We start from the raw sequence: 15,429 nt of genomic DNA, 5'->3' as shown, positions 1-15,429 counted from the left end.
AAGCAATAGTCTTCATCCATTTGTATATTATATACAAAGTCAACTTATTGCCCCCAACAATCTGGGTCCTCATTTTACCTACCTTATAAAGGATGGAAGGCTGAGCCAACCTTGGGCCTGGTGGGACTTGAACCTGCAGTAATTGCAAGCAGCTGCTGTTAATAACAGACTGCATTAATCTGTTGAGCCACCAGAGGCTTTTAAGTGCCATGTGCTTAAAAGTCCAATAGGGCTTATTATCAAGGGATGTCTTATTCTGGAGGAAACAAGGTATGTGGAGTGAAGGGACAGATTTCCTTTGTTATTCTGTTATTCTAAAGTCCCACAACGTTGAAAGGAACCTTGGAGGTCTTCTAGTTCACATTCCTATTCAAGGGGGAAGACTCTCTACCATTTCAGATGAATGGTTGTCCAATCTTTTTTTGAAAGCCTCCAGTTATGGAGCACCCACAATTTCTGGAGATAAGCCATTCCACCGGTTAATTGTTCTAACTGTCAGGAGATTCCTCCTTATTTCTAGGATGGTTCTCTCCTTGATCAGTTTCCATCCATTGCTTTTTATCCTGCCTTCAGGTGCTTTGGAAAGTAGGTTGACCCCCTCGTGGCAGTCCCTTAAAAATTGGAACGCTGCTATCATGTCACCACTAGCTCTGAGCCAAGTATGAAGAAGAAAAGTTAAGTATTTGTTGCTGGGTCACCCTCTAGAACAGCGGTTCTCAACCTGTGGGTCGCGACCCCTTTGGGGGTCGAATGACGATTTGCCAGGGGTCGCCTAAGACCACCGGAAATATGGGAAGTATACTTGCGAGTCGAAGAATCGCGCTCCAAAGGTTGACTCCACAAGCCAGCTGCAGGCTCTTCAAATCGCTAGCCAAATTTGGCTTCAGGCGCGATGAATTAAAAAAGAGAGAAATCTTTGCTCTGATGTCTCCCTCTCAAGCCAGCTGCAATCACTCCCAATCGCTAGCCTAATCTGGCTTCAGGCGTGATAAACTTATTAAGGGAGGAGTCTCCGCTTTAATGCCTCCATCCTCAAGGCAATCGCAAGCAGTTCAGATTGCTAGCCAATATGGCTTCAGGCGCGATAAATTCAAAAAAACAGTTTGCCGCTTTTTTCCCCCTTCTGCAGCTGCTGAGGCGCATTTTACGGTTGGGGTCGCCACATCGTGGGGAATTGTATTAAACGGGTCGCAGCACTATAAAGGTTGAGAACCACTGTTCTAGAAAGTCCAATGGCCACGCATGGAAAAAATGGAGAATAAACAGAATCTCCGCGGAAAACTTCCAATTACACTGAATGATCTTTCCTTACCTATTGAGGTGTCCTGGAATTGACCTTCCTCCTTGGAAATCCTTCTGAGACATGGACTGTGAGAAGGATTTGCAGGATCCCCCTTTTCTTCAGGACAGTTGATGCCAATCTCCAGGAAAGGCCTTGGAACCTAAAGTATAGACAAAGAAGCAAAAGAGAAGAAGAGCTGGAATTTCATTTTCTGCCCACAATGTTGCTAGACGTTTTGTGTCCATAATTTGAAATGGAAGAGGACAGTGGAAGACTTTCTCCAAACATGTTTGGAAGGACGCATAAACAATGTCACTTATAACGTTCTCTAACAGTCTCGCTGCATTATTAATCCCCAAAATTCTTAGGGAGACATTTAAGATTTCAATTACATTAAGATCCCTTCATATTTCTCAAGAGGGGTATCTCCCACCTGATACCCTTCCTGCTCCTCCCCCTCTTCCGCTTGGCTTAGCAGGAAACCTTCGGCCAGGGCCACCGCCTGGCAGCTGGTCTCCGCTCGGCACTCCCACACCCAGCGTTGTATCTCCCTGGGCAGGACGGCCAGAAACTGCTCCAAGATCACCCGGTCCAATATCTGAGCCTTGCTGTGCTTCTCTGGCTGCAACCATCCCCAGCAAAGGCGGTGAAGGCGGCTGCAAAGCTCTCGTGGTCCTTCGGCCTCCTGAAAGGGGCTGTTCCTGAAGCGCCAATGTTGCATCTCAGAACTGAGGGCTTCCTCCAGGATCTTCTGCCCTGGTCCTGCCCAGACCTCCCCACAGTTCCCAAGCTGAGCAGCAACTCCTTCCCAGGCTGGGTAGGTGGCATCCATTTCCGGCTTCTTCACTGACAGGGATCCCTGTGGAGCTCTTGAGTCTCCAAAGGTTGTTTTTTGTTTCAATCTGTTTTCAGTCTTGGGATCCGATGGAGTTGCACAGAGAATCCCAGAGATGATTTTCAAGCCATTCAGCTCTCAAGGAGCCTCCAGCATTTACATCTGAGGTAAAAAAGAAAAAGAAACATCAGACATTACGGATGGTTCGCATTCGGAAACTGTGATTATTGTTTCATCAAATTCAGGATAAAGTAACAGTCTGGAGGGGGACCTTTCAGGCTCAGTGTGACGTCTGTTCCTGGGTCTTATTCCCTCCTCCCCATGGAGACCAACCAACCCTCATTTTGGGATGTCTTCTCCAGAGCTGCAGCTGATCTCCACTAACAGCAGGAAAAATAACGGGGAGGGGGGGTGGTTTACATCCTCACCAGCCATTTGAGGCACAGAATTGGTCCTTTCCAATCTCCCTCCTCAAAAAAGCTTTAAATGGGCCCGTTTGCAGAGGGGGGAGAGCACCAGGCAGAAAAGTCCATTTCCCGGATCCGTTCTTGCTTGTTAGAAACCTTGAAAGGCAAACCTGGTTTATGCACAATAAACCCCCACCCCTCTTTCTCCCCACCCCAGTGTCACATCTCTTGCATGCACAGATGGGAGCAAGATGGGGGAGGGTCTCCCTTCTCCGCCCTCGGGATTTGGAGCCCAGCAAGCCCTTTTGGGGGGGGGGATAAGATCCAGGGTTCCCTCCCTCTCAATATTTGGGGGAACCGCACTTTCTCTTCTTCCCAGACAGAATTCGCCCCCTATTGGAACAAGGGGGCAATTTCTCACCCTTCGGGTCGCGGGGCGGGGGGGTATCCTCCTCCTCCTCCTCGCCCCGATCTCCCCTACCCCGAAATTCCCACGACAAAACTCACAGCCGCTCCTGCCCAGCCAAGCAGACAGGGGCGAAGCTGGGCGCAGTAAAGTGAGTGAGTGAGCGCCCCCTACCGGCACCTCCGGGCACAACCTGAGCTTTTAAAGGCGGGGCCTTGGGTGACTTTGAAAAGGCCGTCCCGGCCAATCCCTGCGCAGGGCTGGATCGGCGGACAGATGCCCTTCCCCCGTTGTTTGAGACCGGCATTTCTGACGGCGCCAAATTCTCGGTGGGAGGGAAGCCTTTGAGGAGAGGAGAGGAGAGACGTTGCACAAAAGGGTTGGATAATACTAGGGTATTGCTCATACCCTAGTAAATACTAATTGATAATATTAGTCTGAAACTTACCGTTTTGATAAGACAAAAGTTACCATTTGTCTGAAATGGTATAGGGCAGGGGTAGTCAACCTTTTTATACCTACCGCCCACTTTTGTATCTCTGTTAGTAGTAAAATTTTCTAACCGCCCACCGGTTCCACAGTAATGCGCCGTGTATCGTTGTCTGCGCATGCCTCTCACGCATCGTGGATTGGTTTGGGAGGGGGCACCGGCTACCAGCTCTGCTTGTCTGTTACAGCTGGGTGGTGTGGGGGGAGATGCGTGAGCTATTCGGGGACGAGGCTCTTCTGTTTGCGGTCACACTATAGCGCCATTTAGTTTCACTTATGTAACGTGAACTAAACTTATGCATGGGCGATACAAATAGTATATTTTCAGAAATTTAAATTGTCACAGGGAATTTTATGAAAACCTAATGAAAATGTCTTTAAATAATGCTATGAATTTTTTTTTAAGTCAATTAAATTAAAAAAAAGGAAAGTGCTTCAGCATCGGACAAAACTCCTACCGCCCACCATGAAAGCTGGAACGTCCACTAATAATAATAATAATAATAATAATAATATGTAGTAGTAAAAATTCTGACTGGCCTTGCCCCCATGTATTCTCTGCCTCCCAAATCCCAGCTGATCGGGAGGAAATGGGGATTTTATTTTATTTTTATTTATTTATTTTATTTTATTATTTTGATTTATATACCGCCCTTCTCCCAAAAGACTCAGGGCAGTTTACAGCCAAGTAAAAAACAAAAATACAAACATTAAAAACATTTTAAAAAACTAAATTCAATTTGGCTAAGAGAGACTAAAACTCTAATAAAAAACCCCATTAAAACTATTAGGCCAGCCCTGCACAATGAAACAAAAATGTCTTCAGCTTGCGGCGAAAGGTCCGGAGGTCAGGGAGTTGACATAAACCTGGAGTATAATCACTCAGTTTAGAACATAGAATATCAGAGTTAAATAGAATAGAATTCTTTATTGGCCAAGTGTGATTGGACACACAAGGAATTTGTCTTGGTGCATATGCTCTCAGTGTACATAAAAGAAAAGATACGTTCATCAAGGTACAACATTTACAACACAATTGATGGTCAATATATCAATATAAATCATAAGGATTGCCAGCAACAAGTTATAGTCATACAGTCATAAGTGGAAAGAGATTGGTGATGGGAACTATGAGACGATTAATAGTAGTGCAGATTCAGTAAATAATTTGACAGTGTTGATGGAATTATTTGTTTAGCAGAGTGATGGCCTTTGGGAAAAAACTGTTCTTGTGTCTAGTTGTTCTGGTGTGCAGTCCTCTATAGCGTCGCTTTGAGGGTAGGAGTTGAAACAGTTTATGTCCAGGATGCGAGGGGTCTGTAAATATTTTCACGGCCCTCTTCTTGATTCGTGCAGTATACAGGTCCTCAATGGAAGGCAGGTTGGTAGCAATTATTTTTTCTGCAGTTCTAATTATTCTCTGAAGTCTGTGTTTTTCTTGTTGGGTTGCAGAACCGAACCAGACAGTTATAGAGGTGCAAATGACAGACTCAATAATTCCTCTGTAGAACTGAATCAGCAGCTCCTTGGGCACTTTGAGCTTACTGAGTTGGCGCAGAAAGAACATTCTTTATTGTCCTTTTTTAATGATGTTTTTGATGTTAGCTGTCCATTTTAGATCTTGCGATATGATAGAACCTAGAAATTTGAAGGTTTCTACTGTTGATACTATGTTGTCAAGTATTGTGAGAGGTGGAAGTATGGAAGGGTTTTTCCTAAAGTCTACCACCATTTCTACGGTTTTGAGTGTGTTCAGTTCCAGATTGTTTTGGTTGCACCACAAGGCTAGTCGTTCGACCTCTCGTCTATATGTGGATTCGTCATTGTCTCGAATGAGACCAATCACTGTTGTGTCATCTGCGAACTTCAGTAGCTTAACAGATGGATCATTGGAGATGCAGTCATTGGTATACAGAGAGAAGTGGGGAGAGCACACAGCCTTGGGGGCCCCCTGTGCTAATTGTACAGGTATTTGATGTGATCTTGCTTAGCTTCACCTGCTGCTTCCTGTTTGTTAGGAAGCTTGTGATCCACTTACAAGTCTGTTCCGGTACCTGTAGCTGGTTTAGCTTAGTTAGAAGAATGTCTGGAATGATGGTATTGAATGCTGAACTAAAGTCTACAAAAAGGACCCTTGCATAGGTCTTTGGAGACTCAAGATGTTGTAGGATGTAGTGCAGAGCCATATTAACAGCATCATCTGTTGATCTATTTGCTCGGTATGCAAATTGCAAGGGGTCTAACAGCGGATCCGTGATGGTTTTCAAGTAGGAAAGCACTAGCCTTTCAAAGGTTTTCATGACTACAGATGTTAAAGCAACTGGTCTGTAGTCATTCAGTTCCTTGATGGTGGGCTTCTTCGGCACTGGGATGATGGTAGAGCGTTTGAAGCAAGAAGGAACATAACACATCTCTAGTGATTTATTGAAAATATGGGTGAAGATGGGGGCCAATTGGTCAGCACAGACTTTTAAGCAAGAAGGAGTTATCTTGTCTGGGCCTGGAGAAATATATATATATTTCTATTTCTAAATATATATATATATATTAATATATATATATATATACTGTTCTGTTCTCCTTCGCCTCCATCCAAGTGACGGCTTAATTAGCCAGCACTATCAGCTCTGGCAGCAGAATAGCGAACGTCTGCCAAGTTCTCTGATATCTCCCTCGACGCTGGTGAGTCACTTCAGCTCTTAGTTAATCAGTTGATTTGCCGGCTACGAAGAGACACAGCAGTGCTCACTGCCTTTATATCCTGTGGGGTGTGGCTCCATGACTCAGCACTTCCTAGGCCTGCCCCACCCCTGCTTCTGTTGTTCTCTCCTCTCCTGCCTACGAAACCTAGGGTTCAACCATGCCTGATTGCCATCAGCTGGGTCTGAAGGCATGGCCTGGGGGGGGAAAGAGTCAGGGGACGGAGGCCTCGTTATCTCTTCCACCTGGCCTGCTTCTGGCTCCTGGAGCTGAGCCAGAGAAGCCGGTGCTCCTGAGGTAAGTCCTGACGGCCCTTCCCCCTCACTTTCCAAGTCACTTTCTGGCAGAAGGCCTGGCTCCAAGTCACTTTCTGGCAGCAGGCCCGGCTCGGTAGACACAACATATACATTGCTCACTAGGAACACTGTTGGATCAGTAAAACCATTATTAAAGAGGCAACAGTTGCAATCATAAACTCACTGACTGCTCTTTTGCTTTCAGCGGGATGATATTTTGTACCAGAGAAATAGTCAGCTAAGCAGCCATGTACATGTAATCATTGGAAGATTGTCTCAGATAAACAAGTTATGCAAATCAGATTATGTATTTAAAAAAGCAACCAATAGCTTAAATACAAGTGTTTAAATCCTGATATTTTCAATACAATTAGAGCTAAAATATGTTTTCCCAGATTAATTTACATATACCACTTTCTCCACAAAACTTGGAGTCTGATCCCAGATTCACTTCACATGTTACTTCTACCTAAAGTTGTTTGACCAGATTTTGAGATTTGAGATTTTTTGGAGTAAAGAGCAGGATAATTTAATAACAGATTTTCTAGAATCAGACCTAACTAAATAATACTTCTGGAATTAAGAAATCTATCCTGGGAGCTCTTCCCAAAATGATTACATTTATTCAGTTTCTCCTACGGCAATCTTCTGAAAAAAGGAAGACTGTTCACCTCAATCTCTTTTCAGAGTCCTTACTGAACTTATTTTTGCATTCCATATATTTATATCATTTCAAAGGTCACAGTAGATCCTTTTACAGAAATTAAGGACACTTTGGTCCCTAAAGGCATTTCTCTGATGTGGGTCGTATTATGGGAAATCAGTTGATTGCTTTCCAAATACCATGCATGGATATTTTCCCCCCTCTGGATTCTTTCATGAGAAGGGTCCACATTTCACAAAAAGTCTTTCCACATTGCAAGCTAACTCTGCGCAGAGTCTGCAGTTCAATCCTGATCGGCTCAAGGTTTACTCAAGACCAAGATTGTCAGGGCAATATGCTAACACTGTAAACCACCCAGAAAGTGCTATAAAGCAGCGGTCACCAATTGGTGGTCCATGAGAAAATTTTGCTGGTCCACAGAAAAGTTATTTGCATTTTTTATATTGCACTAAATCAGGGGTCCTCAAACTACGGCCCCTGGGACAGATACGTTCAATGAATGTTTGTGTTGCTGCAAAGAGTCTCCTCCTTTGGGGTCTTTTTGTGCAGGTCGGAGGGGGATGGAAATTCCAATTTGGGGTCTGCTTCAGCCTCCTGTTGTGGGGCTTTGGGCGAAGGCTGGAGGGAAGTGCCACTGGTGGCGAAGAGCTGGAGGGCCTTGTTCCAGTGGGACTGCCTCATGGCCTGGAACTGGTTGACCATCTCAGCTCGCTGAGCCTCCAGATGCCGGTACCTGGCCTTCCACTCCTGCAGGTCTTCCCTCTGCTTGGAAAGCCTATGCTCATAGTCCTCAGTGAGGTGCTTCTGCTGAGCCTCCTTCTGTCAGATCCAATTTGAACTGAACCAGCTGTTTTGCCAACTCTTTCTCATGGTGGCTGCTTAGCTCCAACAATTGCTTCCTGTTGGGGCCCTAAGGAGCCCGAGCAGGGAGGCGAGGAGTGGCTGGGAGGGGAGGGGTGATAGAAGTTTGCGAGATGCCCTTCAACATGAGTGACATCGAGTTGGCCACACCCACTCAGCCACATGATTACCTAACCATGCCCAATCAGCCGGTCATTAGGCAGATCATATTAGTGGTCCGTGGGATTTAAAATTATGAATTTAGTGGTCCCTGAGGTCCGAAAGGTTGGTGACCCCTGCTATAAAGCACTATATGCCACTATACACAAGTCCAAGTGCTATTACTATTCCATACATTCCTAAGATTTCTTCTCCGTGTGGATCCTCTTATGGGATGTAAAGTGAGTTTTCAACCTGAAATTCTTCCCACATTCCATGCACTGATACAATTTCTTCCGTGTGTGCGTACTAATGTGGTAAGTAAGGGAGCTGCTTGTACTCAAACACTTTCCACATTCATTACATACATATGATTTCTCACCGGTGTGGACCCTCTTATGAGAAATAAGGGAACGGCTGTAACAGAAGCCCTTTCCACATTCCAGGCATTTATAGGGTTTCTCTCCTGTGTGGGACCTTTTATGATAAGTCAATTGGCCACAAACAATAAAGGTCTTTCCACAGTCTGTGCATTTATAAGGTTTTTCCCCTGTATGGATCCTGTTATGGGAAATAAGCTGACTGCTTTGGTTGAAGCTCTTCCCACATTCTAGGCATTTATAGGGTTTCTCACCTGTGTGGATCCTTTTATGGGAGTTCAGGTAACTGCTGTTCCTGAAGCTCTTTCCACACTCTGTGCATTCATAGGGTTTCTCTCCTGTATGAACCCGCTTATGGGAAGCAAGCGTACTGCTCTGACAAAAGCCCTTCCCACAGTCTATGCATTTAAATGGTTTCTCGTTTGTATGGATCCTTTTATGAGACGTAAGATAACTTTTTATACTGAAACTCTTTCCACATTCCGGGCATTTATAGGGTTTCTCTCCTGTGTGAATTCTTTTATGAGAGTTCAGATAACTGCTGTTCCTGAAGCACTTTCCACACTCCATGCATGTATAGGGTTTTTCCCCTGTGTGGAGCCTTTTATGGGAAGCCAGCGTACTGCTTTGACAAAAGCTCTTCCCACATTCTATGCACTTAAAGGGTTTCTCTCCTGTATGGATCCGTTTATGAGAAGTAAGCGAACAATTCATACTGAAGCTCTTTCCACACTCAAGGCATTTATACGGTTTCTCTCCTGTATGGATCCTTTTATGGGATGCAAGGTCACCACTTTGTCTGAAGCTCTTTCCACACTCCAGGCATTTAAAGGGTTTTTCTCCAGTATGGATCCTTTTATGAGAAGTAAGGGAACACTTTACACTGAATTTTTTCCCACAGACTACACATTTATAAGGTTTTTCCTGGGGACGGATCATTTTATGGGATTTCAGCCACTCTCTGTTCCTGAACCTCTTTCTACATTCCATGTATTTGTAGGATTTTTCTCCTGCGTGAATCCTTTTATGAGCAGTAAAGGAACTCTTTACATTGAATCGTTCTTCACAGAGCATGCACTTATAGGGCTTTTCCCCTGTATGAATCCTTTTATTGGAAGTTAGATTACCTTTCCACCCAATCCTCTTTCCACGGTCCACATCTTTGTAGGGCTTCTCCTTTGTCTGGATAATTTTATGTGAAACAACATTATTACTGCTGAAGCTCTTTTCAATTTTGCAGTGGTTACTAAAGTTGCAATTTGCCTTGAATCTTGTTCTGCTTCCTCGACAATTTGCTGTACTGTTTTCTTTGGAATCATGCTGGGTCAGGAAGCTATCCATTTCTGCACTTTCAAGAATAGATTTTTCTTTGCAATGGTAAGATTGTTTTTTTTCATGTTTCCTCCTTTCCCACTTATTTGCAGATGTCTCTTCTGGTATTTCACTTTTGATTACTTCCAATGGAACTGCACTTGGCTCTTGGTAATTGTCATTCTTCTGCACATGAAATGCTTGAGGGGGAAGAAAAAGAAATTAGAAAAATCTAGAATGTACAATTTGCAGTCCCTCAAATCTAGATTTATCTATTACTGGGCATCTGCAGAGAAAGCAATACGGGAAATAACATCATTAATATTGGCTATTAACTTAAAAGTCTGCCTGCACGCTCAACATGTCGCTATTGGCAGTTAATTTTAAAGCAAAACCCGAGGTTGACATCATGATGTGACACATATATTGGTACTTTTTTTTAACATATCATGCACCTAAGTGGCAACAACATACAACGCAATATTGTTGCAAGAGAAAATATGGTTTTGATTAAGACAAGTGATATAAGCAAAAACATTCCCCCGTAATTATCTGCCCAGTACCTCTACAATATTAATATAGTTCCCTAAGAAAATACCATGTCAACCCTTGCCAGAATGACTGGTTACGAAACTAATTTCTTTCATCTAATTGAAACTGTGGTACTTCGCGCAACATGCAGATGAACTGGAATTAATATGAGTCAAAAAATCTTAAGAGATAAAATATTAAAACAAAAACTGCACAGATCTCTAAGCTGTAAATAAATTTTCTTTGCTCTGGCTTAATTTTTCTCCAAGGATCCTTTACCTAAAAAGGCCACAATTCTAGACATTTCCATCATGACTTCTTGATGCAGGGATTTCTGATTGGGATCAAGCAGCAACCACTCTTCGCTGGTGAAATGAACGGCCACCTCCTCAAAGGACACAGGATCCTAAACAAGGAAGAATTACTCTGAACAGACTCAGGAAGAATTTGCAAGACGTCCTTTAATCTGCTTACAGTAAAAAATGACACTAAAGGTTAGCTTATCAGCTTGACTGATTGTGATGACTTTCAATGCCATCAACCTGCCTTGATCACAATCTACCAATGGCACCAACATTTCACCTTGGCAAGAGATAATCTCTTGAGAGGCAGGACTAGTATGACTGATTGAATTCTAATGTCCATATGCTTCACTTGGGAACAGCAATATCATATCTTTAGCCTAAAGTGACCAGATTTCAGCGATGGCAGAGCGGGACACTATTGATGGGGCGGGGGGCTGCGCATGCGCGCTGAGTCTTGCCACCTGCCTGAAGGAGGAGGAGCAGCTGCTGCTTCTCCGCTCTTCCAGGTAGGCTCTGCTATCCTCTCGGCTCTTCCAGGCAGGCTCTGCTCTCCTCTCGGCTCTTCTCTTCCTCTCAGGTGAAGTCAAGCGGCATCTCTCCTCCCTCTTGCACCCCCTTCTCCGCCACTCCCCCTTCTCCGCCTCCTCCTCTTGCGTTGCCACCTCCCATTTTCAGAATGGGAGTGAAACAAAAAAAAAATCGGGACTTTTTGGAATTTTGGGACGTGGGATAAATTATTAAAAAGCGGGACTGTCCCGCCAAAAGCGGGACGTCTGGTCACTATACTTTAGCCCCAAATGACATTGGAGGGCTCCCATTATCATCTTTTTCTTTCTTACCTGAGTTGAGGAATCAGGGACTCTTTCAACTCCACTAGTACAAGGAGATGATTTGATGAATAGCAGTGACTCCATTTTGTTCACTGGGAGGGAGGAGATATGATAGAAACAGGAAAGGGATCAACTTCATCTTTTCTAGTTTGAACACACAACTTAAGATTTCTTCTTGTTCTGCGGAGGAAACCTCCATCCGATGATACTACACTATGCTTTCAGAAAAAGAGCACAATCCCACCTCACACAAAGGAACAAACTCAGTTGGACTGCTCTCCTACCTTTTGGGCAGTAACAAGTCAAGCAAGTATACACTTGGCAACCAAAGAATTCACTCTTACCATTGAAGGTTCTCCCCCCTCCCCCTGCAGCTTGAAACCAACGTGGTCTATGTAACAGAGCAATTCATGATGATCCAGTAGGGATCTATGTCAGAATTTATTCAAAATTATTTAACAAGAAAGGACAAAGACATGTTGCTTCCCTCCCCAGCAGTGAGAACAACATCTCTCATGATGGTGGATCAGGAATGCAACCCAGGGCAGTCTCCATAGGTCTTTGGTAAAAGAAGATTCATTGGAAGGTGGTGGATGGACCGAAGGAAGGAATTTCCTTCATGGGATTTAAGTCTTCTAGCTTGAAGGGGGAGTGCTATATCTCTTTTCTTGCTTGGCCACTTATTAAGTTCTATAATTACACATGAGAAGACACAGAGAATTAAGGGTAACTAAAAGCTTTCTGGAAAATCTCCAATCAGGTGAAAGGATTTTCCCTTACCTAGTGAGGCAAGCTGTTGTTAACTTTTATTCTTATGGATCTTGAAAGAGATTTGCCCGATCCACACAATTAAGTACTCAGAACCTGAAATATAAGCAAAGGAAAGGAGTTAAGAAGACAGGACATAAGAGGATCTGGATGTTCATTTTCTGCCCACAATGTGGCAAAACACTTGTGTCCATCAGTGGGGATGGTTGAGACCAATGGGAGAATTGCTCCAAATGAGATATCCTCTAAGACAGGGGTCTCCAACCTTGGTCCCTTTAAGACTTGTGGACTTCAACTCCCAGAGTCCCTCAGCCAGCAAACCTGGCTGAGGAACTCTGGGAGTTGAAGTCCACAAGTCTTAAAGGGACCAAGGTTGGAGACCCCTGCTCTAAGAGTCTAAGAAAACACAGGAACAATTTTGCTAATGAGGTTCTCTAAACATCTGCTTGATCCAGGCCTTGATCCACACCTTAGATCCAGGCCGGCCTCTGGCAATGGAGCTCCCGATCCACAGGGCTCCCTGTGCAGAAGATCACCCGTAGGAGGGGACGCCGGTTATTATTAATCTTCCAAACTCTGGGAAATATTTAAGAATTCAAGACATTAAGGATTTAAGAATCCAAGCACATGAAGGTCCCTTAGTATTTCCCATGTGGACCATCTCTGACCTTCCTTCGTCTCCTTTGCCAGGATCCGCAGGAATCTTTCGGCCAATGGCACCACCGGGCAAATTAGTCTCTGTTGGGACTCCAAAGATCCTTGTCTCAGAATCTGAATCTGAAGATGTTATTGAGTGGTTCCTTTAGGTTTCCTCTCCCCTGCCTCCCTCAAGGTTCTCCTCCTCCCCCACTGTTGCATCTCCTGCATTCACAGCCAAGAGCAGTTATGAGGGGGGGGGGGTCTCCTGCGCCTACACAGCCTCGGGATGCACCATCCAGTTGTTTCCCTCCCTGGGGAGGATCTGGGTGACGGGACTACCACCCCTCCTTGCCCGCCCCCACAGATTCCCAGGGAGCAACTCGCTGGCTGTCCCAACCCACCAGGCATGCAGGCTGGAGCATGCGCAGTAGCTTACAGTCATTCGACAGCGAAGAGAGCGCCCTCTGCTGGGAACCAGATGGCAGCGTCTGGACTTGGGAAATCGCCACCATGGGGGAGGCGGGGACGGGGACCTTAGATCCAGGCCGGCCTCTGGCAATGGAGCTCCCCATCCACAGGGCTCCCTGTGCAGAAAATCACCCGTAGGAGGGGACGCCGGTTCTGCCCTTCAGGGAGCCCATCGCGAGCAAATGATTCCCCTCCCCGGCCTCCCCCCGCTTCCGTTTTGCCTAGGCGGAGCGTGGATGACAGGAGAGGGAGCGGAATGGGAGCGAAGGAGGGGGGGGGAAAGCCCTCCAGGTCACGTGAGAGTGACGAGCCAATGGCAGGCGAGAAGCGCCTGACAGGTTTGGGCGGGAAAAGGGAGTCGCCGTTTTACCTCAGCCACTTTTTTTGCTGGACGCGAATTTCCCTCCTGGCTGAGGACAGACGGACAGGACAGGACAGACACACACACACCCCTCGGCTCCACGCGTGCCTCCCGCCGGCCAACTGGTCTTTGGGGCTCTGCCAGTCATGCATGGGGCGCGCGGCTCTATTTAGAATAGAATAGAATAGAATAGAATAGAATTTTTTATTGGCCAAGTGTGATTGGACACACAAGGAATTTGTCTTGGTGCATATGCTCTCAGTGTACATAAAAGAAAAGATACCTTCATCAAGGTACAACATTTACAACACAATTGATGATCAATATATCAATATAAATCATAAGGATTGCCAGCAACAAGTTATAGTCATACAGTCATAAGTGGAAAGAGATTGGCGATGGGAACTATGAAACGATTAATAGTAGTGCAGATTCAGTAAATAGTTTGACAGCGTTGAGGGAATTATTTGTTTAGCAGAGTGATGGCCTTCGGGAAAAAACTGTTCTTGTGTCTAGTTGTTCTGGTGTGCAGTGCTCTATAGCGTCGTTTTGAGGGTAGGAGTTGAAACAGTTTATGTCCAGGATGCGAGGGATCTGCAAATATTTTCACGGCCCTCTTCTTGATTCGTGCAGTATACAGGTCCTCAATGGAAGGCAGGTTGGTAGCAATTATTTTTTCTGCAGTTCTAATTATCCTCTGAAGTCTGTGTTTTTCTTGTTGGGTTGCAGAACCGAACCAGACAGTTATAGAGGTGCAAATGACAGACTCAATAATTCCTCTGTAGAACTGAATCAGCAGCTCCTTGGGCAGTTTGAGCTTACTGAGTTGGCGCAGAAAGAACATTCTTTGTAAAGTATTCCAAGCACTGATGATTCTGTTACAGAAGTCATATTTTCTGCAATCTAGATTAAAGTGGTTAACATTAAGTTTAAATCTGTTAGTTGCTCTTGTATTATTGCAATTAAAGCTGAAGTAGTCTTTAACAGGAAGGACATTACAATAGATGATTCTATGAGTTAAACTTAGGTCTTGTCGAAGGCGACATTTCTAGGTTGATAGTCATACCCAAACCCTGCAATTGTTCATGTTTTAAGTCTTCAGGCGTTTGATCACCTTAGTTGCTCTTCTCCAAACTTTTTCTAAAGTCTCAACATCTTTTTTGTAGTGTGACCAAAATTAGTTGCAATATTCCAGGTGTGGATTTGTTAAAGCTTTATAAAGCAGTACTAATACTTTATGAGATTTTGATTCTATGCCTCTGCCTGTATATATAAATTTTTTGGCAGAGATTCTCACTTGCAAACAGACATACGGTATATGAAAAAAATAGCTTAAATACCTTGCCACGTGTTTAAAGACGACCAGTATTTTCAATACAATTAAAGCTAAAATGAATATACATACATACACACATACATTTTCCCTTGCTTTGTTTGCATACACCAACTCTTCACAAAGCCTGAAAGCTGATCCCAGACTCACTTCAAATGTTGTTTCTGCCTAAATATAGATAGTCCTCGGGTTACGAATGTAATGGAGCCTGCCCATTCATGGGAGTCAATCTCGTATCTTGAACGTGATCACTCCCTGCTTTCCCCCACGCATTCAATAATCAAATACATTAAGTGTACATGAGACTTACATAATACAGATATCGCAGGGTGGGGAAGGCTGGGGGGGTGAGGGCTAGTGATGGAACAGGCCACCTACTTCAGACCATCCAAGACCTCCTCCAACCCACAGATACTTTATTTTTC

General features: G+C 44.5%; 2 protein-coding genes across 5 annotated transcripts in view; both read right to left on the bottom strand.

The window, feature by feature from the left end:
- The window catches only part of LOC131193665 (zinc finger protein 721-like), a 41,034-nt gene extending 38,074 nt beyond the window's left edge, over nucleotides 1-2,960 (bottom strand). Inside the window, exons 1-4 of the mRNA XM_058174115.1 lie at nucleotides 2,946-2,960; nucleotides 2,546-2,680; nucleotides 1,716-2,279; nucleotides 1,313-1,442 (exon numbers count right to left, since the gene is read on the bottom strand). Of these exons, the coding sequence (XP_058030098.1) occupies nucleotides 1,313-1,442; nucleotides 1,716-2,114 (529 nt within the window). The 5' untranslated portion in view covers nucleotides 2,115-2,279; nucleotides 2,546-2,680; nucleotides 2,946-2,960. The remainder of the gene's footprint in view (nucleotides 1-1,312; nucleotides 1,443-1,715; nucleotides 2,280-2,545; nucleotides 2,681-2,945) is intronic.
- Nucleotides 2,961-4,342: 1,382 nt separating this feature from the next.
- LOC131192730 (zinc finger protein 883-like) lies at nucleotides 4,343-13,571 on the bottom strand. Of its 4 annotated transcripts, XM_058172179.1 has the most exons (6): nucleotides 13,279-13,571; nucleotides 12,872-12,980; nucleotides 12,216-12,299; nucleotides 11,445-11,527; nucleotides 10,580-10,706; nucleotides 4,344-9,969 (listed from the first exon to the last, which is right to left on the bottom strand). In XM_058172179.1, exons 4-6 carry the CDS (start codon nucleotides 11,517-11,519, stop codon nucleotides 8,279-8,281), a joined length of 1,893 nt encoding a protein of 630 aa, XP_058028162.1. In that variant the 5' UTR covers nucleotides 11,520-11,527; nucleotides 12,216-12,299; nucleotides 12,872-12,980; nucleotides 13,279-13,571; the 3' UTR covers nucleotides 4,344-8,278. The 4 variants fall into 4 exon arrangements, with proteins under 4 accessions (XP_058028165.1, XP_058028162.1, XP_058028163.1 ...); XM_058172180.1 differs by lacking the exon at nucleotides 12,872-12,980 and having other exon boundaries at nucleotides 13,244-13,571; XM_058172178.1 differs by lacking the exon at nucleotides 12,872-12,980.
- Between the last annotated feature and the right edge of the window lie 1,858 nt (nucleotides 13,572-15,429).

This window comes from Ahaetulla prasina, chromosome 2 (genome assembly GCF_028640845.1).
Source record: "Ahaetulla prasina isolate Xishuangbanna chromosome 2, ASM2864084v1, whole genome shotgun sequence".
NCBI lineage: Eukaryota > Metazoa > Chordata > Lepidosauria > Squamata > Colubridae > Ahaetulla > Ahaetulla prasina.
The sequence above is the reverse complement of the archived record's forward strand: the minus strand, read 5'-3'. Positions and strand labels throughout refer to the sequence as shown.